Source organism: Marmota flaviventris, chromosome 1 (genome assembly GCF_047511675.1).
Source record: "Marmota flaviventris isolate mMarFla1 chromosome 1, mMarFla1.hap1, whole genome shotgun sequence".
Classification (NCBI taxonomy): domain Eukaryota; kingdom Metazoa; phylum Chordata; class Mammalia; order Rodentia; family Sciuridae; genus Marmota; species Marmota flaviventris.
Genome location: NC_092498.1, coordinates 97,307,262 through 97,331,555, shown reverse-complemented (window position 1 = coordinate 97,331,555; position 24,294 = coordinate 97,307,262). Strand labels below are relative to the sequence as shown.

General features: G+C 37.3%; 1 protein-coding gene across 1 annotated transcript in view; it reads right to left on the bottom strand.

Annotated features, from left to right (window-relative positions):
- Pou6f2 (POU class 6 homeobox 2) overlaps positions 1 to 24,294 on the bottom strand; it is a 470,336-nt gene that overhangs the window by 229,887 nt on the left and 216,155 nt on the right. Inside the window, exons 3-4 of the mRNA XM_027939714.3 lie at positions 22,391 to 22,482; positions 19,199 to 19,427 (exon numbers count right to left, since the gene is read on the bottom strand). Coding sequence (XP_027795515.3) covers positions 19,199 to 19,427; positions 22,391 to 22,482 — 321 coding nt within the window. The remainder of the gene's footprint in view (positions 1 to 19,198; positions 19,428 to 22,390; positions 22,483 to 24,294) is intronic.

The window sequence follows — 24,294 nt, the reverse complement described above, 5'->3', positions numbered from 1 at the left end:
ATTTGCTGGTTGGGGTAAGGCAGCATCTGTACCTCTAAGATGCGTGTATTGGCTGAAGTATGGGGTTCGGACACCCTCAGCATTCTACCCCTGCTACTTATCTTCATTCTTCAGCAATTGAGGGAGTTTATCTAAAGTATATAACTGCACAACTTAGTGTGAGCTTGGGCAGAAATGGAGGATCCATTAGGGATTTCAATAGCTACTTTTCCTCTTTTTTCTTTCTTTAAGTGAAGAAATGTAATAGCATTAGTGTTTTGAATGGCAAGCTATTCTCAGAACAAGCTTTTGTCAGTCGGAAAAGCACTGCCTAGGAAAAACACAACTTTCTGATTGGAAGTTGGCCAAAAATTAATGCTCTTTTATGATCCACTCATTAATCTGAAAAAGTATGCAATATCATTTTATGAGCACTAATGACTTTATGATTTTGAGGGGCCTTTGGACACCAGCTCTTTTCTTTTGAGGTGACCCGGCTACTTTATCCTGCACCCTGTTCTTTTCTAGAGTCTGGGGCAGAAAATGCAAAAAAATTGCTGACAAAGTATAGTTCTACTAAAAACTGCTTATCACACTTGCCTTAAAGAATGCATCCGTTGCACATGAAAATTATTTTAAAAATGCACCAGAAATGTTGAAGGAATATATAAGATTGGATGGAAATCTTAAAGTACAGAATTAGTGTGCTTGTGTTAATATAACTGGAAGCCTTTAATGACAAAAATTTTGGCTAGAGTAAAACAAGAACTAGAAATTACTAGAAAAGTGAACTATTCGAACTATTATAGTTCAAATTTACTGGAAAATAGTTCCTTGTAGAAAGAAGCATGGACATGGTAGAAACATTCTTGGCATTGAAAACCGGGAATTAAACAGTACCCCAGCATGGAAGAAAGTCTTAGGATTCAGGAATGCATTGGGCTAGCTCTTAAAGTTAGAGACAATTTCAAAGTTGGAAAAAAAAAAAAATGCTGCAGAGGAAAAGAGAACTATTGTCCAGACTCCCTGCTGAATTCCAACGGTTAGCATTTCACTGAGCAAGCCACTTCTTGAAAAGTTTCCTCTTAACTATACTCCCCCCTCCCTTCCAGGAATCTTTAATTGTATTAGAAGTCAGTAGGAGTCTGGGGTTTTGGCTCAGCCATAGACTGCTCGCCCCTCGTACATGTGAGGCCCTGGGTTAGGCCCTGGGTTCAATCCTCAGCACCACATAAAAATAAATAAAATAAAGGTGTTGTGTCCAACTACAACTAAAAAAAATAAATATTAAAAAAGTCAGTAGGAAAAGAGGATTTGTATTGTATGAGTTTTTTTTTTTATGATCAAAATTGCTAGTGTTCACCTGTACATATAATACGTTGGCATATACCTAAAATGTAAATCCAATTGCAATTATATAAATATGATAATGATAATATTTGCCATTTTAAGACCATGAAGACAATACAAGACAACTTTGTTTTCAAGTTATTTTAAAATTAAGAATCATATTTAAATTTGATAAAGCATTATAAGAAGTTAATAGGTAATTGTTCCCTCAAAAATGCTCCTTCAAATTGCTATTTGACCCACTTATCTAACTCCTTGGTATATATCCAAAGGACTTAAAATCAGCATACTACAGTGAACACAGCCACATCAATGTTTATAGAAGCTCAATTCACAATAACTAAGTATGGAACCAACATAGCTGCCCTTCAACAGAAGAATGGATAAAGAAAATGTGGTATATAAACACAATGGAATATTACTCAGCCACAAAGAAAAATGAAATTATGGCATTTGCCACTAAATGAATAGAACTGGAGACTATCATGCTAGGTGAAATTAGGCAAACCCAAAAAACCAAAGGCCAAATGTTCTCCCTGATATGCAGATGCTAACACACAATAAAGGGGGGAAATAATTCATTGGATTGGATAAAGGAGAATGAAGGGAAGGGAGGGGGATGAGCATAGGAAAGACAGTAGAATGAATTGAACATAATTTTCTTATTTTCATATATGAATACATGACCAGTGAAACTCCACATCATGTACAACCACAAGAATGGGGTCATAATTATGATAAGTTATACTCCATATATGTGTACTATGTCAAAATACATTCTATTGTCATGTATATCTAAAAAGAACAAATACACAAAATAAAATAAAAAGGGAATATTTAGCAACAAAAATAATGCCCTTCAACCACTGAAATACCACTTTATACCCATTAGGGTTGATATTATCAACAAAAAGCAAAGCAAAACAAAACGGAAAACAGGAAATAGCAAAATTATTAGACTGTGATGGTTAATTTTAGGTGTCAATTTGAATGGATTTAGGGATATTCTGATAACTAATAAAGCATATTTTTTTCCTGGTTATATCTGAAAACTTCTAGAAGTGGTTGGCCTTTGAATTAGTGGATTGACTAAGGAAAACCGGCCCTCATTCAATGTGGGTGGGCAATATCCAATTGGTTGAGGACCTAGATATAATAAAAAGGCAGAGGAAAGGGGAACTCTATCTTCTGAAGCTTGGACACATTTCTTCGCCTGCATTTGGATATCCATCAGAACTCTAGGTTCCGTGGCTTTTATCAGTGCCCCTGGCTCTATTCCCTAGATTCTCAGGCCTTTGACATTAGACTGAGAGTTGCACTACTAGCATCCTTGGTTCTGAGGCTACTGGACTCAGGGTGAGCCATGCAATCAGCTTCCCTGCATCCCCAGCCTGCAGAGAGACTATCATGAGACTTGTCACCTCCACAATCACTCTGTCTGACCTGATATGGAAATCTTTCCTATTTCCAATAGGTAGAAATTATAGATAAAATACATGAAAAAATTAATACACAGAAAGAAAGGGCAATTCCCCGGCATCAGAAATAAAGAATAGTAAGCCCTTCGACTGAGATCTGGAACCCTAACAACAGACTCCAGTACAGGTCTGAATCCCTTGGGCTGAGGTTTGGACACCAACTCAGAGATCTAAGGCCTGGGGCCCAAGCAAGGACAGGTGTTTGAATTGAGCTCCTGGTGAAAATCCAAATGCTGAAAAAGCTGTCCCAAGAGTGAAAGGGACATTAGTACCTACCCAGGGAGGTAACAAAGATATTTGTCTCAGTTGAAAGCTCTGATTAGGGAAAAAAAAAAAAAAAAAAGAGAAACTGAAATCTAGGGCTATATATTGCATAGTGCAGCATCATAATTTATACTGTATACCTGGTACTGCTATCTCTAAAGAGAGAGATTGTTCAATGAAATCTGCTGGACATTTGGCAAAAGCAAATTAGCTTCTTATTAGCAATACTTATGCAACCCAGAGTATAAAAGATTTCATAGGAAAAACGATCTCTGCTTAAAGTGAGTTCAAAATAAAAAAATTACCAGCAACGAAACTAATTTACTGTGAGGAAGAGAGAGAAAGCAATAATTAGTTAAAATCAGCATATTTAAAACAATTAAGGAGAACTGAGGAAAAATGAAAGAAGAACAAAGTAAAACTTCTAAAAATGACAAATATGGTTTTTTAAAATGAAAAATCTTAGGTTAAACAGTAAATAAAAGTGCAGAGAGAATTAGTAAAGTGGATGGTAGATCCAAGGAAATCACAAAAATGTAGCTTAAATTAAAAAAAATGAGAACATATGTGAAGAAGATTGAGAGACATAAAAGATAGCATGAAGGACTCAATGTACATGTAATAATATTTTTTGGAAAAATGTTAAGGATCAAAGTACCAAGCAGGCTAAATAAACATAAATCCATACCAAAGTCTTTCAGAATAAAGTAGGAGAATCTCAAAGAAAAAATATTAATTGATCCTTTTTTTTTTTTTTTTTGTACTGGGGATTGAACCCAGGGGGTGCTTAACCACTGACCTACATCCCCATCTCATGTTTTATATTTTATTTTGAGACAGGGTTATGCTAATGTGCTTAGGGCCTCTCTAAATTGCTAAGGCTGACCTTGAACTCCTGATCCTCCTGCCTCAGTCTTCTGAGCTGCTGGGATTACCTGCATGTGCCACCAGGCCCTGCAATCATCCACAATTTTAAGAGGCAATTTATCTATAAAGGAATGATAATTAAGTTCACATCATGTTTATTAACAGTAAAAACAGAGGTCAAAGTTGATTTCTTTACTTTCTAAATTAGAAACAACTGCTAACCCAGAATCTCAAATTCAGCTAAACAATTAAAAAATAAGAGCAAAAGGAACATTTTCAAACAAATGAAAGTCAGTTCGTCAGAGACCTTCATTAAAAAATCAGAAAACTCTGAAAAGAAGGAACATGTTTCATGACACAATGACGAGTAAAGAATTTATCAGTGGAATGAAGGTTAAGTGAGTTTGTAAATACAGTAGTATTCAGAATAACCAATGCTGGGGAATAACAATATAGAACATGAGAAGGGAAGATGAATAAATTGTAATTATTATTTGGAGGAAAGATGAAATTACTGGTTAGACTCTAGAAGGCAGTAGCAACTAAAATAATAAAAATAGAGAAATAAACATTTCTCATCTACTTGTGACCCAGAAGATGAGAAAAAGAAAAACTTAATCTATTAGAATGGACAAAAAGAGAAAAGGGCAGGAATAAAGCATGGTCAAAAAAGAAGGAGGAGGAAGAGCGGGAGGAGGTGGCGGCAGTAGTGAAGGAGAAGGAGAAGAAGAAGCTGCTGCTGCAGCCCACAGGATAAAGTAATTGAAATAGATTAAATATATCATTATCTACATGTATCAACATGGATAAATTCTCAAAAGGAAAATGACAAGAGAAAAAAGCAAAACACAGTAATACATCTCCAGTGTGCTATCATTATGTAAAATTTTAGCATATTCAAAAATTCTAAATATTTCATGTACATATAATAAAATTCTAAACCTGTGCACAGGATGGCTATGAGGGAAGAAATGCTAGAGAATGACTATGAGCAGAGGCAGAGGAAGTTTTTAGCATTATACATAGTTTCATCTTTTAAGATAAAAATTATAAGCAAATAAAGAAAAACATCAACATCTGTTAATTTGAGATCATGCTATTTCATATAGATATATATTAATCAGTGCTATACATATACAATATCGAAGCAACTCCTATAGATCAGTCCTGTCGAAGAGAAACATAATGTGGATCACACAGTAATTTAAAATTGGTGTTCATACTTTGAAAAGTAAAAAAAGAAATGGGTGAAATTAATTTCAGTAATATATTGTATTTAACTCAAGAAACCCCAAATATCACTTCAACATGTTATTCATACAACAAGATTGATGGCATGATTTGTAGTTGTGTGACCCTCACACTTGGAGCCTATCCTCAGTTTCAATGAGCCACTTTTCAAATGCCCAATAGGCACATGGCTACCATATTGGATTTTGTGGCTGTAAATGATAAAAGTAGCTGTCATTCATTGTGCATTTACTAAGTGTCCAGCACCATGGCAAGCATGTTCTACACAGTATCACATTTATCCTTAAAACAACTCTAAAAAATAGCTGAGAAAAATCAGTCAGGCATCAGAGAGCCTTGCCAGGCTCACAGAGCCACAAACAGCTGGGCTGGAATTAAACCTGGTCAGTATGATTCACAGCCCCTCTATTAACCAGGATACTCAATGTTTGCCTAAGGGCAGAGGCTTTGTCCTAATTGATCTTCTCCTGACCATTTAGCTTCTATATTAACTGAGCACCTCAAATCTTATTCTTACTGAGCACTTGGGTTTTCAGTTGAATAATTGCCTTATCTGGTCCTAGAGATGGTTACCACCTCTTTTCAAGGGGCTGGAAAATGGGATTTAATATTTTCTCTGACTCAGAATCACTTCAAAATGAGGCAAAATGCACTGGAGCCGCAACTCTCAAAAGAATGAGGAAGACTGATGTCATTTGAGTTGGTGTGCTATTGCCGTCTTAGAATGTTTTGCTAGTTACCACTGTTCAACTATTTGACAAACTTCTGTCTCTCCTCCATGAAAGTCTCCCTAGCTGAGAAAGTTGTGTACCTTTCATGGTTTCATAATAAACTAGAAGTGAAGAAGGTACGAAATCAAAGGAAATAAAACTCTAGCTGCTGTTGCTGCTGGGGCTGCCTTCTGAACATGGCTCATACAATATTTCATCTGTGCTGACACCTTTCACTCTCAATTATTTGGTTGCTGTCAAAACAAATCAATCAAATTATAGCACTGTGTCTTCATGTTACCATTCCATTGTAAGTTAGCAGCATTAGCTTTGAAATATATGGAAGAATAAATTTTATCTCTATTATTTATTTAATGCAACTTTCTCCCATGTGAGTTATTTTCCAAACACTGCAAACTCAAATTATCTTTTGTCAAATGTTAAATATATATATATATGTGTGTGTTCTGATAAGAATTTCTAACATAATGACACACAGGGGAACTGAGATGCATAAAAATGTGTTAATGGACCTATACATCTGTGCCAATCCCAATCCAGTGACAAATGGCAAACATACTATATATATATATACAGTATGTATGTATATATATATATATATACAGTATGTATGTATATATATATATATATATATATATATATATATATATATATATTCTTTCTAATTTTGACTATAAACTTCATGAGCACATTGATAAATATGACTTAGAAAAAGGTGATACTAAACCAAAGGAAAAGGTTAACATGGAATCAAAGGTTTTTTCAAAGATGAATTTTGATTGCAATAAGATCTAGTTTTTCCAAGGTAAAATGATTTCAAAAAATTAAAACAGCACTAATTTAAACTATAGTTTTTACAAAGCACAGATACCTTCCTCCATAGCACTGGGGCCAAACAGAACAGTGTTACTTCCCCAGCCTTACATGACTATAGTAGGCACAACCTAAAGGTTCTCAAAAAAGAAGAAAGGAAGGAAAAAAGGACTTGAACATATTCACTTTGAGGTTCCAAGGCTACAACTATTTTTTTTTAAATAATAGATTTAAATCAAATGAGTTACTTTACAGCAAAAGAGCAAAACACTGTTGAAGCTTTTATGTACAAGTTCTTAAAATAGCTTCTTTATACATGGAAACTTGGCATGTCCTTAGAAGATTAAAAAGCGAACTGACACATAAAGTTTTTTATTTCCTTCTTGTTGCATTCTGGCTATCTAAGGGGTAAGTAACAATCAAAGACTCCAGTGTGAATGTGGAGAGTATGTCCATTGGAAAGGATCCAAACACAGAGACAATTACAGGAGCCCCAGCAAAGCTGGTGCAGAACAATCAGACCTGTTGAAAATTCTTTCTTGGCCTACATTGTGCCTGTGCCTTCCTTCTCTAAGGCTGGAATTGGGGTGTTCCTTCCCTAACTAACCTTTTCTAACCCAGAAATCTCTTTCCTCCCTGGCTTCAGTCTTGTATGTTGATGGCTCGTACATCAGGATCTCCAACACCAATCCTGCTCTGAATTCCAGATTCATACAATTCCAACTGGCTATCTGGTATCTCCATTTAAATTGGAAACTTTAACTAGTTCCATTTCAATCAGAACTAATCATGTCATAGGAACAAACAATTTCCCCTCTCTTTCCTCTTATCCTTCTACATTTAAACCATCACTCAGTTTTTTCAAACCCACCTCACTAACATCTCCTAAATCACTCCACTGCTGTGTATCACAGCCATCCTTTCTTCTGGAATTATGGATATATCCTCCTAACCAGATTGGAGTGCCTATTATGGTGCCTGGCAAATAGCCGATCCTTAGCAGGTATTTGTGAAAATAGATCAGTCAGTCTTTGGGCACAACCAATAGAAAAAAATGAGGTTAATATGTTCCCCTAAAGGGGGCTGAAATAATAGCTAGGACTTCTCACCGGGAATCTACCCTGCAAAAATTACACACACAGGAGAAGAAATGTTTTTTTTTTTTTTTTTTGAGAATGTTCACTCTCCATTCTCTAAACCGTGGGCAGAGGGGAACTAGAGACCATCTTTCAATTCCTTATTTTCAATATCTCCCCCATTTCAATATACTCCTCCTAACCACCCACACTTTAAATACAGAAGTCCTTTTTATTTTGGTTCCAGAGAAACGGTAAGGAGGTAAACCCAGTTGTCTTTTATCCTTGGTAATGGAGTGAGACTGAGAAGAATTTCAAGTAGTCTTTTTCCTAGATCAGGCAAACATCAGCAGTGTTGTGGTGGCAGCCATCTTGGAAAAGAGCTACTCTATTTTTCTAACTCTGATGGCTGGTTTGGAATCGAATTCAGTTTGCACATCCTAGTGTAGACACATTTCGAGATGCCATGGAAAGTCCTGATGGATTTACAGTCTTATTACGTGCAAACGGGGGATCACATTACTTTCCTGTCTTTTGCTTTGAAAATAAATGCTTGGCTTTGCTTTGACATTTATGTGGCAGCTGGAAACCATTATCCTTTGACAATGCTTTATTCCATTGACAGTATCTCTTAAATACGCAGTATACTAGTCATACTCCTCATTCATGTGCTTCTAGTTTAATCCATGCCCCAGTGCCTTAGTGATGCCTGCTTCAAGGATAATGTACTGCAGAATGGGCTCGCCAGGTATTTTAAATAAAAAGTCTGAAGTCTCAGAGATAGAGAGGTTTGAAAACTGCCAAAGTAAGACACATTGCAACTACTTTTCATAACTTCTTTATGGTGGATTTGGTATTATTGTATGGCATGTCATGTGTGGCTCTTCTGAATCATATTGCAAATAAGAATTTATGCACTAGGTATTTTTAATGTCGCACTTGGTGACAGCAAGCTTCGTATCATTGCATACTAAAAGCTGGAGTCCTTTCTTTTCATTTCTGCAGCAGGTCCTGCATTGTCCTTTTCTGTGTGTAGTATTGGATCTCTGCTCTTGTGTTCATGATTCCACTGTGGAGGCAACCTTCTGAGTGTGGTCGTCACTGGGATAGCACAACAATAAATCACAAGGAGAAGCAACTCACATGGTCACCTCGAGGTACCAGAATGTTCACTGCACCTCTCCTCTCCCTCCACACCCTGTCAGTCATTGCTCCTTCAACCGATATGCTCAAGCACATTTAAAGACAATTTTATTAACACTAAATATTGCTCATGCATAGCAAATGCATATAATCGTTTTTGAGGTCCTATTGTTTTTAATATGAGAATTACTACACCTTGAGTTGAGAAGCTTTTTAAAACACAGCAGTCAGACCTGTAGCCCTAACCTTAGCAATGCTCATAATGATGTTTTGGAGCTGTTCTTCCACCTTAATGACTAGAAAGTATTCTGATTTTAAAATAAAATTGCCAATGTAAACACTATGGAATATTGAGATAATAAAAAGAAGAAATGGAGTAATTTATAATCTCTCACTATCAGCAACTCTGTTGCATACAGCTGACCTTTAATACCTGCAGCTTCTACATCCTCAGAGTCAACCAATTATGAAACAAAATTGTAGCTGTAAACATGTACAGAATTTTTTATCATTATTTCCTAAGCAATACAATATAACAACTATTTACACAGCATTTGCATGTATTAGGTGATATTATTCCTCTAGAGATGCTTAATGCATGTGGGAGGGTATGTGTAAATTATGTAAATAAATAATCTAATACTTATTTTATATTTAGTATTAATATATCTAATATATATTAGTTATCTAATATTATCTAATACTTATTTTATATAAGGGACTTGAGCATGGGTGGAGTTTGGTAACCCCATGTTCCTGGAACAAATTAGCCTAGATTCTGAGAAATGATTGTATTTATTTTTTTCCGTGTGTGTGTGTGTGTGTGTGTGTGTTTGAGCTTCTTTTAAACAATGAGGACCAAATTATATGCATTTGAAATCTTTAATGGAAGAATTTGAGACTTTTATGTCCACAAAGTTTCCCCTGGTTTTAACTCCATTAGCAGTTTTATATTCACACTTTTAAAAAATGTTTTCAAATAAGTTGACATTTTATTAAGTACTGTGGCATCTACTTACTCCTCATCTTTTTTGAAAAATTCAAGTGTATTTTACATAGGGTAAAATCCCCAGTTTTACACAAAATTGAAAACACACAGAGTGGTGTAACCACCACCATGATCAAGACAGAGAGCAGTTGCATCAACCCCCAAATTACCTGTGTTCCTTTATGGTCACTTGTCCAGATCTGTCCCTAGCAACCACTGATCTGCTTTCTGTCACTACAAGTTTGCCTTTTCCTGAATATTACTTTAAAAAGAAGATAATCTTACTTTTAAATGTCCTGTTTACTATCTGAAATAGTCCCTGATTTTTAAATACTTGTTATCCATTTTTATATTCATCATTTGAATTCTAGTAATTTAAGAGATTGTTACTGTGTCTGGATTTATGGAATCTCAGCTTTGGAAGGAATCTTAAAGTTCACCTAAGTCAAATGCCTTGCAGTGGATCTTCAATGCAATGGCTGTGGAACAATGTAGCACTCACTTTGTAATATAGTTTCCAATTATGTCACTTTTCTCCTTCTTTTAGGATTACATTTGTCTTCATCTCCACTCCACTGGTAGCTGGTTTGGCCAGGCCACTTACCTGGCCAACAGGATGTGAGTGAAATTGCTGGGCACTACCTCTGGGCCAAAGCTTTAAGAGCCATTCATTGTGGCTCGGCCACTCTATTCTATTTGCAACAAAAAAGGGGCCAAGGGGAATCCCAGGAAGAGTTATTTTTTTCAGCCTGGATCCTAGATTTTGAAAGATGTGAAGCAGAGTTCCTGCCCACCTGCAGCCAACATGTCATGAAATTAATACACCTTGGATTTTGGATGACACTGGGACTATGTGCTTATTGCTGTAGCATAACCTATTGAGAGCTGAACAATACAGACATCCTGTCCATCAGGTGTTCAGCATTTCTTTATCCAGAATCTGTGTGATTAACTGTTCTTTGTACTTAGAACTACTTCTGGGGACACTCTTCCTCCAGATATTGTACAGCTTAGTCACTTGTATCCTTTAGGTCTGTGCATTGAAGAGACCATGACAGATGACCCTGTCTAAAGTCTCCATCCCTGCCACCCTTTATTCCCCAACTATCATACATGTGCCTTCAGGGATTCTCTTGGTTTTACTTCTATATCCCCATTTAGATAAAATCTTAGTATACACACTATGAAAGTTTAGCAAGTGTTGAATAAATGAAAAAACCCTGCATTAATAAAAAAAAAAAACAAAAATAAGCAAATCTTTTGCCAAGTGATATTTTTTAAAAATATCCAATGATTAAATCTATGCAACCTGATGCATAGTTTTGACTCATAGTCTGATTTTTATTTTTTATTTTATTCTGGTAAAAAGATTTTGATCTTTCATACATTTTATAAGCTACTTCAAATCCTTAGAATTATTCAAGTATAAATAGGTAAATGCAAACATATATTCACAACAATATCATAGTATAATGGCATTGTCTTCAAGTATGTTCACCTCTAACATCAGACTCTGTGATGTATACTCTCTTATATAGGAGTGGCCTACAAAGTCCTCCAGTACTGTCCCCTTCCTTCCTCTTCAGTCTAATTTCTTGCCATATGGGACTTTTTAATTTTTACTTGAATAGCAACCAAACTTTATAGGACTTGACAGAATCCATTCATTCTCCTCATGCCTTCTTATCTAGTTTGGATATTCTCTATATTTCTTTTCACTTGAATACCTCATACTAATTATTTAAAATTTATTTATTCATCCATCCATCCACCCCTACATGGCCACCTATTACAGGTGAGCCAGGCACTGTCCTCTGTTGTTGGGTCACATTAGTGAACCAATGTGCCCATGACAGGACTTCATTCTAGGCACAGAGTGAGACACCATCAATACATATTACAAGTGCATCATACACACAGATTCTCCTCTATAACACCAAAGCTAAGCATCACAACGTTGCTGCCTGATGACTACAATAGGCATGACCAAAATGCTTGCAAAAGAAGGAAGAAAATGACTCAAATATTTTGAATTTTCATAGATGGTGATAAGGAAATAAAGAAATCAGGTTAGAGGGACAGGAGTCCTTGGCATGGGGAAGAGGAAGCAAGTAGGCTTGATGCTCTATGGGGACCAAGCCCATCAGGCATAGAGGCTATTCAGACTCCCTTGAGTGTGTCCCAAGAATGCCAAGGAGGCCAGAATGCCCTCACATAGAGGCCTGAATTGAAAGAAGGAGGGTGTGGGGATGAGAAAGAAATATAAATTAGACTTGAGATGTATGTGTTGAAAAAAAACTTGGCACATGGAACTGACTTTAGGCAAAAAGATCAGAAGCAGTTTCTTTTCTGAATCTCTTTTCCAATGAAGCTACAAATCTTTAATTGTTGGGAACTTCAAGCAACCCTTTGGTCCTGAAGTTTCCATAAGCCATAAATGGACTGAGAAACTACCCAAAGATGTTTCTTCACCCTCATCAGATGTGGCCAACATAGATAACAGACAAAGACCCTGGGATGTAGCCAAGGGATAACGAAAGCAGTGACCAAGGATGCCTCCCTAGAGATGCCCCATCAAGGAAACTCTCCATGAAGGGGACCTTCATAGCGGTGGCTAACTTGGATGTTGGAATGACTGAATAAACAAACCATGACATATTTTTATAATGGAGAATTGCTCTACTTGAAAATTAAAATAAATGAACTATTGATATACATACAACATGGATGAATTTAAAGACATTATGTTGAATGAGAAGAACCAGATAGAAAAAAGTATATATACTACATGAATCCATTCATAAGACGTTCTTCTCAAACGGATGCAACTAATCTATACTGACAGAAAAGGGAGCAGGGGTTGCCTGGGTGGAGGGAAGGGATTGACTGCAAAGTGACACAAGGGAACATTTGGGGATAATGAAATGTTTTGTGTATTGATTGCAGTGGATGGAAGCTGTGTGGGTATATAAAATTATCAGAATTCATTGAACTGAGTGCTTAAGGTCCATGCGTTTTCTTGTATATAAATTATACACTAGTGAAAACAACACTTCCCGAAACAAAAAGAAAAAACAACTTGCACAGGAAATTACTAACCCACAAACTATTCCATATATCTTCCCATATACATATATAGGAGCGCTATAGTTGGAATATGACTTGTCCCCCAAAGGATAGGATATTTGGTCCTGAATGTAGTGGTGTTGAGGTGGTAGAACCTTTAAGAAGGGAGCTTAGTAGAAGGTAGTTAGGTTATGGGGATGCCACTCTCAGAAGGGATTAATACTGATCTTTCACAGTGAGGGAGTCTCATGAGAATGGGTTTTACATATTGAGGACACCCCTTGGCTTGGCCCCTTATATACACAACTGGTTCTCTGCTGTTCTGATGTAGCCAGAAGGCCCTTTCTAGAGGATAAACCTATGAAGTCACTCAATCTTGAACTTTGAATTGAGCTAAGTAAACCTCTTTTCCTTATAAAGTTCCCAGTGTTAAGTATTCTGTGATAGCCACACAAAGCAGACTAATTCAGAGAGTAGAGAAAAACCAGGGAAGGATTGCTGCCAGAGTTAAGGGCAGGAAAAACATCCGTCGTCTTGATTTTTTTTTTTAACTTGCCTTAAACCTAATTGCTTTTCCATGTTCAGGTTAAGCAGTACTCTCTAATGTATTTTTGGTCATTAATTTAAATGTTATGGTTGACTTAACTGGAATGTTCACACTTTGATATAAATCTCCCACATAGCACATTTATATTCACCATTTATGTTGCCTACAGTGATTAGTAGGTCATTCGGGCTTGGGCTATGAGAACAAGTCACTAACCTGAATCATCTGTCCTAGAAGGAAGACCTACCTCTGCTGTCTCATTAACTCCTCCATGGCCACTGTCAGTCTCGTTGAGGCTGCCTACATTTAATTCATATTTTCTGCCTAAGTTTAAGAAAAGCAAAAGATCCAGTACATTGGCATGAGTTCCATAAAGGGGATTTTATTTTGCCACATCAACTAATAACCTCTATTTCCTTCCTAGGGCAACTGCACTCACATTTTTTAGTACCGTGCCTCCAAAGTCACCAGTACAGTGGAAGACACTGACTTGTAAAGGACTTTAGGAACTGCATGACAGAACAACCTTAGTAATTTTCTTTCTTTGAGGTCTGTGGTCATTATTAGTCTCAGTTCACAGGTGTGGGCTTGCTGGGATGGAAGTCACAAGAGCTTGGTACAAAGAACCCAGAAATGGAGGCACCCAGGGTGAATGAGTGAAAGGGAAAAACGGGAAGGACACAAAACCTCACCTATTTTGTGTAGAGATGTAGGGTGTTGAGAAGTAGGTCATTTCTAGGTCTCATCTGAGTGTTTTGAATAGAGCATTTCTGGGTTTGGATCTTATCCAGAATGTCCAAACATTTCTCTTTGAGATGGTCAGAATCTTAAACCCCTCCTTTTGCATGTCAGAGTTCAGAGTGGGTTTCATTCTCAGTGCATGCCCACAGGAGATCCTACTGGCCTATGCAATTCCCAATCGTCAGGCCAATATATAGCTTTCCATGCCCACTGCCCTTCAGGTGAGGGAGGCCTGGTGTGCTCCCTCAGCATGCTTTCCCTGGTTCCATATCACATCGTCCTGGCTTCCACCTTACCTCCCACATTATAGTTAATTGGAATAGGAATGGACACCTCTACATGGGTTCAGTCAATCTCCAGATTTGGCCAGTGACCTGTGAGGTAGTCAAAAATAAAAAGGCTCAACCCAACAGGAAGTTTCTTTCTTGAATACTCTGAATTTTAGATAAACATGAAGACAAGGATAAACATAATCACTATGGAGATAGGGATAGCAATGGAAAGTTCCTAATAGGTGCACGAGTAGGAAAGATGCGTGTGAACTCAGAGGAGACAAAGCATATCATGAGTGAACCTAAGTTATGGGTCAGCCAAAAGCCAACCCATGCAGCAGAAAGTGTTCTGGAGGGAGCAGGAGACGATGAGAGACAGATTAATAACCATGGAGGATAGACATGTGCCTGCTGTAGGCAGCAGGCTAATATTGCCTATAGACTATGGGATCCTTGGAGCCTCTAAGGCTCATGCCTCATTCTGGGTTAGGAGGGGACTGGGTTATAGAGTTGTTCCTGGGACCCTGCACCATTTCTAACTCCTCACTCTCATGTATCTCCTTGCAGTGAGATACCATTATTTACTAGAAATGATTGGATCTCTTTGTTGCATAGAAGAAAGATCTGAGGAGAAAAGGAAAACAAGCCCCTGGCCGTGAAGATGTGTTTCCTGCTGGGCATTGTATCTCTTTATCAGCAATGCAAAGCTTTTGCTAGGTAAAATCTTAGCACATGGGTTTCTATAATGGTCCCATTATAAATGAGAATTCCTCTTGGTCTTGGGGACTTGGATGTCTTAAGAAAAATAAAAATGTTCCTAATAAGTCATTCATCATCCTCATCTGAGTCTGGAGTAATGAGTGAGAGAAGGAGAACTAATTAGGGCACTACTTGCTGTCATGTAGGATTCTCAGAATCTAGTAGAAAAGTGCTGCCAATATTGGGGGATGCTACAGACTCAATGTTGTGTCCCCTCAAAATTTATGTGGTAAAACTTAATCCCCCAAGGTGATGGTATTAGGAAGCAGGGTCTTTAGAGATGTGATTAGGCTACGTGATTAGTTCCTTATAAAAGGGACTCCAGAGAATTCCCTTGCCCCCTCTTCCCTGTGAGGTCTGAAAGAAGACAGCATCTATGAACCAGGAAGTGAACTCCATGAGATCGGAACTTGTGGACGTTGGAATTCTCAGCCTCCAAAAGTGTGAGAAGTAAAACTTATTGTTTATAAATCACCAAGTCTATGGTAATTTTTGTTGTAGCAGCCAAACAGACTAAGACAGTGGGAGTTGTCAAATGAATTTTGAAAATAGCTCCCTAGACTGTCATTTGAAAAAACTTTAATATGCATAGGAATCACCTGGAGATCTTCTAAAAATGCAGATTCTGTTCAGTGGGTCTATGTGGAGATTGGGTATTTGCAGCAAGCTCCTGTGAGATGCTGAGGATGATGCTCTGGGAGCACATTCTGAGGAGACTGTGATATGAACCCTACTGCCTGGGCCGAGAACAGCAGCTCACCCTGGTGTCACGGCGTGAGTGCTCATTAAAACACATGTGAAGCATGGCCTCTGAGGCCCTGAGAGCTGTTCTGTGTTACTTGATAGAAGATGCAAATGAATAAACTCTCCATCACATTAGTAAAAAGGAAAATATTTGAAAACTTATCCCTGAATTCCAAACCATTAAGAAACTGATGGCAGCAACTTTTTCTTTTTAATTCTTAGAAAATTATAGCTTTTGAGCTAAAAGAATGAGAAGGCTGGAGGGTTGAATAGAAAGGTTGGAGAACAGTCAGACAATTCCTATTGGCCAAGTTATCTCATGAATAAAAACTTAACACTTTACAATGAGTAAAGGGGAAGAACCCAGGGCAAAGTGTGGCATATAGGAACAGAACTTCATTTGGACTAGGTGTATTACACTTAAATCTCCCTCTCACACTCACCAATCAAATTTGTTTTATAAAAATCACTGGGGCAGATGGAATGTCAATTATAAACAGGCAGAATTTCCAGCCATTTTTAAAGAGTCTGAAAGCTGAGGTTTCTGTGAGCATAGGCTATGAGAAAGCTGTTCATTATACGAAAGTGGGTAAGGATTTACAAAATTTCCATCCTTGAGAGACAATGTGACTTGAAAACATTTAGGAATGGTTCAGTTTCAAAGAGGACCGGGACTCTGCAGATGATTTTCTTCCCAGCCAACTACTCACTATCCCAAGTGCCACTCCCTTCTGCATGCAGTATAACCTGGGAAGTGGCACAGGCCATGGACACTGCCTCAGGATCTCCAAGGGCTGCAGTATTTTGCCTAAGGGAGGTGAGGTCAACATTAGGTTTTCTTCTGGTAGACTGATTACAAGGTGACCACTAGTATTGCCCTTTAGGTAGGAGACATTGATCTTGGGCACATTGGAGAAATGAGACATCCTGAATACTATCCTTATTGCCCTTGGACTTCTTACTGGGCAGCCAGCTTTTCCTGGTTTGCTTGGGATTTTTTTCAGATTTGAACACTGAAATGTCTGTCCTGGGAGACCTCCCAGTCTCAGGCAAACAAGGAAGGTTTTCTTCTTAGACTAGTGAGGTGTGGGTGGTAAAGAAACCATGTGGAAAGATAAGAAAGAGACAGAAAAGCCCAAGGAAAGATGTAGGTAGAACTTCCCTGTGTCCTGACAGTGATTTAGGATTTGGCTTTTTATTTATAAGAACATTCAAAAAGAAGGTGTTGGAGGAGGGGCTTGGTGTTAAGACAAATTAGGAGCATTTCCCATAATCTGTTGACTGGTTCCTGGGAGGTGTTTTATTTTAATGATCACAGCACCCCCTCACCCCAGCATCACTGAAATTTCAAAGGCGAAGACAAAGGGGAAAAAAATGTTTGCTTGTGCTTGTGGAGCGGGCAAGAGCGGGGCTGTCAACTCCAATACACTTCTGAAAATGATGCTGACGGGGAAGTTGTGTCCGAAGCACCAAGGGATAAAACGAGCCAGTGCTTTTGTTGCCCCTACTTAATTAGGTCACAAAACTTGGGATTCATCTTCCGAAAGCAAAGGCGCAGAGAAGAACCAAACTTCAAACCATAAGCTCATACTCAAATTTGACATTAAAAATATATTCTCGTAGGAAGAGGTCCACATTAAACCAGTTATTAATTTTGAACCCTCAAAATGAGAGCTACTAGAATCCTAAGACTATCAAACCATAAAGATACTTGTTTTTTGCTCTGACTTTGGTGTCCATCTTAACCAAGCAGGATTAATTCATGGCCTAGGAGCTCTGTGAGCTTATGTTTATTTATAATATTCAATATTCCCACAAGCACAAATGTTTCAAATGGAAGACTGCATTTTGATAATGCCCATTTCTTCATTAAGATTTCATCATCCACCTACATTAAAAAGCCTCTCCCTACACTTTGTTGCTTCTGCTTTCACCTTGTATATTCCTGCTTTATTTACTTAATCTCGAGTTTCTGGCTTCCCAGGCACTCTCAAAATCGAAACAGGCAAAGTTTGTGCATTAGCGTATCCTGAGCATGCATGATTTATGAATGGCAAGTTTCTTGGCACAATTTAATGGCCTAAGAGAGACTTTGTTTTAAACATTAAAATGAAAGTTAAGAAGTGGCAACAATGGGTGGGATATCAGAATATTCAGAGTGCAAATAAGTTCAGGTCCAGAGCTCACTGGTTTTTGCTTTGTTTCTTAGTCTGTGAACTGAGCTCTGACCAATTTAATAAATTATATAGATCCCTGACTATGATCAGCCAAAAAAGTATTTTAAATTGTTATTCTGATAATATACTTAGCTAAACCTTCATTATGAAGAAAAAACTTAACATTACATAAATGGAGATAACAAATATCTTTGACTAGTCCAAACTAGTCCAAAGGAAGTTAGTTTTCTCTTTAGTAGGGATATTACTCATATTCAAATAATTTTGCATCATAATAATTCTTCCTTTGATGAAGTCTTTTGTAAATCCATCTGTCAGTATTTCATATCTTTTTTAAAGAAAGTCCAAACTTTCATAGTCTCAGAAGAATTAGCATCCTTAGCAAAATTAGAGTTGCACTCCTGTTATGTGTCATATGATTTAAAGGCTCAATATCCAAGTATTTTCTCATTACAAAAATATGGGGTTGAATAATAAAATTTTAAAATAAATATAATTCAAATGTACATAGTAAGCAAAATCATCATTAAATTAATTATTCCAAAAGATGCTCTGGGTATCTTCCACTCACTTCACACAAGCAAGAAATCTCTAAATTTTCTTTGCATGTGGCTCAATTAAAGAATGTTTTAATTTAGGCTTACAAATAACAACACAGGCGTTTTATAATTAAATGTTTGACATGTTTGCAACAGTTGCTCAAAAATTGCTCCAGAAGACCTTAAAGTTCTTGGTATCAATGTTAAGAAATGATGGCTGATAAAGCCCTGGCTAGAGCAAGCTCAGGATTCATAGACAACTGGCAACATTGCTTCCAAAAGAAGTCTTTTATTTCGTTCATGATGGAAGCAACTCTGAACCACATTTACCATTCAGGGCACTTTCTTTCTCCACTTCAGAGAACTCTTGCCAACGTGTAGAGCCCTATACCACATAGGGACTCATGAGTTACCTTGTAGATTTTGCAATGGCAGAGTCATGATGCCTCCAGCTGCAGCTGCTGCTACCAGCCCTTGGATGTTGGTGAGATTTGCTGTAGGCAGTGTGAGGACCAGTCCTTGCTGACCTCCTAGCTGGCCGGCCATGTTGAAAGGGATGAGGATAGGCTGATTGAGGGCTGGAGGGCCTCCTGGCATCACGCCGGCCACAGCAGAGGCTAACTGCTGTGCCGTCAGAAGTGGCTGCAAAGAAACAAGAGAAACCCAGCTCACTTTGCAGTGGAACCAAGGCATGGGCTTTTAAAGTATATTCTTTCTGTTTTGGTAGGGTCAGAAGTTCCTGAAGAAGAAGCAAAGATTCACACTCTATCCCAGAAAAAGAGATTTCTGTCAGAAGAAAAATTTGGAAATCACATTTCATTTATTCCTTTGAAATTTTTTATTTAGTTTAGACTTCCTCTGAGGTGTTCAAATACCTTTAAAAGTAATACCTTACACTTGTATAATAGCCTTCCAATGAATTTTTATTTGATTCTAAACTTTCACATATTTGAAACTCTCTGCTAATTTATCCTGTGTTGTTCTGGGAAGAGCTCATTGAAGTTGGTGGGATATTTCTGGTTCAAAAATAGCAATGAAATACTATTTGCAGCTATTAACAAAAATAATGTAAAAGATTTACTTGATGCTAAAAAGTCTGTAGTGATACCATTATGCAGATGAATGGCTGGAGGACATGTATACTGACATAATCCTTTTGGAAAGCAATTTGGAAATACATAGCAAGAGCTGCAAATATATTCATCCCCTTTTGACTCAGAATATACTCCTAGGATATAGCTTGAAGATAGAATTCAAAAGGAAAAAAGTTAAATGCATGGAAATATGCATTACATTTTAAAATGCATAAATGTTGGAAAATAGTGTGTTACAGAATGAAACTTGATGAGACATTGCATAGTCATTAAAATGGACTATGATGACACTTCTTAAGAAAAATGGAAGATGTTTATAACAGGAGAATATACAAAAACCCATATAATTATTAATTAAGTAAATGATCATTATTAAAATTATGAAGTCACATGCATAGAACATCAAGATCTAAAATGGAATATAAAAATAAGAATATTTTTTACATTTTTAAAATAAAATCTTTAAAAGTTCTCTTATTATTCAAACACTCTTTGCGTAATTCAAATGATATTATAAAATACACATTTATATCCATTATTGATCCAATAACCATTGTTTGAGGTGGCAAGGCAGCTGCTGGGCACAAGGTCTGCTTAAGTGTTGGAGTGAGGCCCTCATAAGGGTGTTGTGGTGAGGATCTCTGTCCTGGCCTGGCTAAGTGACCTCAAGAATCATTTCATCTTAACATCTTTAATCTAGGACTTTATTATTCTCCTGTGGGAGCTACTGTGCGAAACCTAATCCTAAATTCAGTTTTATTCTGTAGAACCAATATAAAACTCTTATCAATGATTTTTAAATGCAGTATGATTCTATAAAGGAAAGATGATTAAATAGAAGCATGATACAAAGCCCAATATATAATAGCCAGGCACTATTCTAATGCTTCAGTTATCTTACCAATGAGGTTCAGAAAATTAGTAACTTGCCCAAAGACCCACTTATAGTAAGTGTGGGGAGGTCAAATTCAAGTGCAGGAGGGTGGTTCCAGAGTCCATACTTTACCCCTTTCACCAATACAAAGAACAGATGTAGAAGAGTGGGACTACTGCATTTGAATAATGAGGAGAGGAGTAGAAAGGCTGAGCCCACCTTTAGCCATCCCTCCTCTGTAGCCTCTGTGTCCCTTCAGGGACACTCTGGAGAAGCCTTTGGGCTCCAGCAGTCCAGATTTAGAACTTCTTCTCTAGACCCCATGGACCTAGTTCCTAATATATTTTCACACTTTATCAAATTCACATCAAATAGTTGTATGTCTCTTTTTAAAAAAAATACAAAATTACTTTAAAGAGCAAAATAAACAGACTTTGGGTGTAAGAATAAAATTATAAGGTGACCCTCAGACTCTTGGTATGACATCACTGCCATGAAATATGTTAAATGGGAAGGTAAACAGGCAAGTCCTAAGATGACATACATAGATTTGAAGTTATTGGCCTGAAGGATTTTTAAAGTGGATTTGTGGGCTGAGAGCAGGCCATGTCCCTCCAGTTTGTCACAGTGCCACCATTCCTCACTGTCCTGGATCTGTCGTGCTATGTACCTAATCTGGAGGTATTGGAGTGTGTTAAGATTATTACACTTGCAAGCACATATGTGCACACACACATGCATGATGTAACAACAACATTATACAGGGTATAACACAAAGAAAGAAGTTACTGAAATTTCCATAAAATGCTCTCTGGGCTTTGGTAACCCAATAGATATCTACCCAGACTTTCTCTGAGATGGAGGATAGGATCTGAGGCTATTAGGAGACTTGGTAGCAACTAGAACAACAAGACTAACCAAGCTTATCTCTTGGGCAAGCCCTCAATGTGCTGAAAGTGATTAATGTCCAGGAACAACATGACAGCGGAAGGAAAAGTCCCCAATATCTCCTTCCATAAAAATAGGATGAACTCTGAAAGCTTCATACTAAACGACAGAGGTTAAAAAAAGCTCACTCTTTTATAATTGTGTTCTACATCTCCATATAACCCACACCAGGCTGCAAAAAACAAATATTGGACTTTAAAAAATAATGAATGTATTTCTTTATTAATGCAGGAGCTATGTGTGATGTACAGTATTGTCAAACCCAATAAGCTGAACTTGCATTAAAATTGCATTAACTTTTTTATATTAAATCACATCTTGTATTTCAAAAATGGCTATAGTAAGGTTGAAATAACTTAATTTTCTTCACACTCCAGTCATTAAAGTTTTACTTTCAAGAAAACTGCACAGTAACCAAGAGAACAGATGGAGTGGGTTTAAGAGGGGGAAAAATGTTTCCAAATGATTAAAACAAACTTTCCTTAAAGAAGAGAGAATAGTTTTGCAAATGCATATTCTTGGTGGTATTTAATAAATAATGTAGACATACAGCTTCCCATATGAAAATTTATCATCATCTTTGCTCTGTTGGAGTTAATTGGATTTAACTCATTATTATTTATTTGGTTATTTATATGGTTAAGTCATCCTAAATGCAGCCTAATGGATAGCAGTTGAAAGATACTGACCTGTGGCCCAACGGGAAATGGGGGGTGAGTCTGGCCAGTCTGGTGTTGGTCAGGAGTGCCTGGGTCTGATGGTGCCGCGTTGCCCCTGGCCCCTAAAATTCAAAAGAGACATGCTCCCTTAATATGAGATCCAGCCTGGGAACTGCACATGACCCCGTTTCCCTGTGATGTCACAGAGCATTAAGGGACAAATGATATGACAGAGTAGTTTATCAATAGTTCCAGTGCTCAAATCACTTGTCAACTGCATAAATGATGCGAAGGGACATTCAAAAAGGCCAAAGTCATAGCAAGGTAGAAAGCGAGGACAGTGGAGAAAGCAATACTATCATCAGTTGCACCAAGAGGTTTGCATTAGACATCAGTGTGCGTAGTGCATGGCAGCATGTGGTACACATGGGGAACTGTGTCCTTTGTGCACAGGTGAGCAACAGCTTATCTAATTTTCCAAAGCCAAAATGGTTCGATCTTAGACATGACCAAGTCCATCCACATTATCCCCTAATATGGCTTCCCTCTTCTTCATACCCTAATCCCTCTTTCCACACATGCTTCAGACTCTGAATCTTGTACGTGCCTTTTCCTAAGAACAAAGCCTCTTTCAAAAATCACTTTTCAAAATATTCCAACAAGTACATGGATTTCCTTCAGCAAGTTTCTTGATTGCTAATTGAAAGAGGAGGAATCCCATAGTAACTCCTGGGAGCCGCCCCCCCATGCTAAGCACTGAACAAAACTTGTTTCCTGTGCTGGAATCCTTTCAGACTACAAAGCAGGAAACACCAAAACAGTAAATCTTTAAAGCCCTTTGAACACTAGAGCCTCTGTGTGTGCTTATGTGCTTTGTTTCAGGACAAACCATAGTGTTAAGACAATAGTAGAACAATAAATATGTGAATATACAAACAAAACTGGCAGCCATTTTTGAAGGTTTCTAGTTGGTAGCTTTTGTTTTCTTGGAGTTTTCTAATGGGATGGTGGAAATCCAATTCCAAGCAAACCTTAACAAGATCCTCTTTCCTGATGTTTGTCCTATGAATAGCAAGTGGAAGACAATTCAAACCCTGTTTACTGGCATGCTATGGACGACCAAGAAAAAAAAGATATGATTCTGTCACACTTATAAATTTTAAAGAAGGTATTATTGGCTCATTTAAAACAAATTCTTCTATATATTCTCCAAAGGGACAGACTTATAAATAATGGAAATGTGGAAAAAATACTTCAGCACATTAAGCTACAAATAAAATTGACTGCTACATATTATTCAATTGACTTCTATCTCCACAGCGATGTGTCAATCATAACAGCATTTTATAATAGGATTAAGCAATAAACGTGCAAAGCCATTATGCAGAAATCTGAAAATCTGATTAATTTGTAATATTTTTTTTGTGCAGAAAGTTAGGAATGGACATTGCTTGGGGAATACTTACAAGCATTCTATTGAAATTTCTAAATTGATTTGGAACAAACTAATAAAAACACAGACTTGCTGACATTTTATAAAGTGAATTCTGTCAAAATATGTTTGGCATTTTAATGATCGCTGTCATTTAATAACAAGGGTAAGATGACCTATCAGAAGCTGCCAACAATTTCCCCATAATGTGAGAAGATCTTTCTTCTAAATTTTTTATATGATTTACTTATTATGCTTGAAAAGCAGAGCATTGTAAATGAGAAAGTGCCTTATGCAATGTAATCTCATGGTGTCTGTTCTTATATACCCGATTCCTATTTTGCCTTAAAATTCTCAGCAGAACTTTATGACTGCAAATAAGTTACCTTGTCCCAAAATGATGCTTTGGGTCAAACATTCAGATTAGGTTAATCTGCAAATGGCTAAAAATTTTCACTGTTTTTAAAAATTTGTTGCTTCCCCAAATTTGTCAGGTATGGAT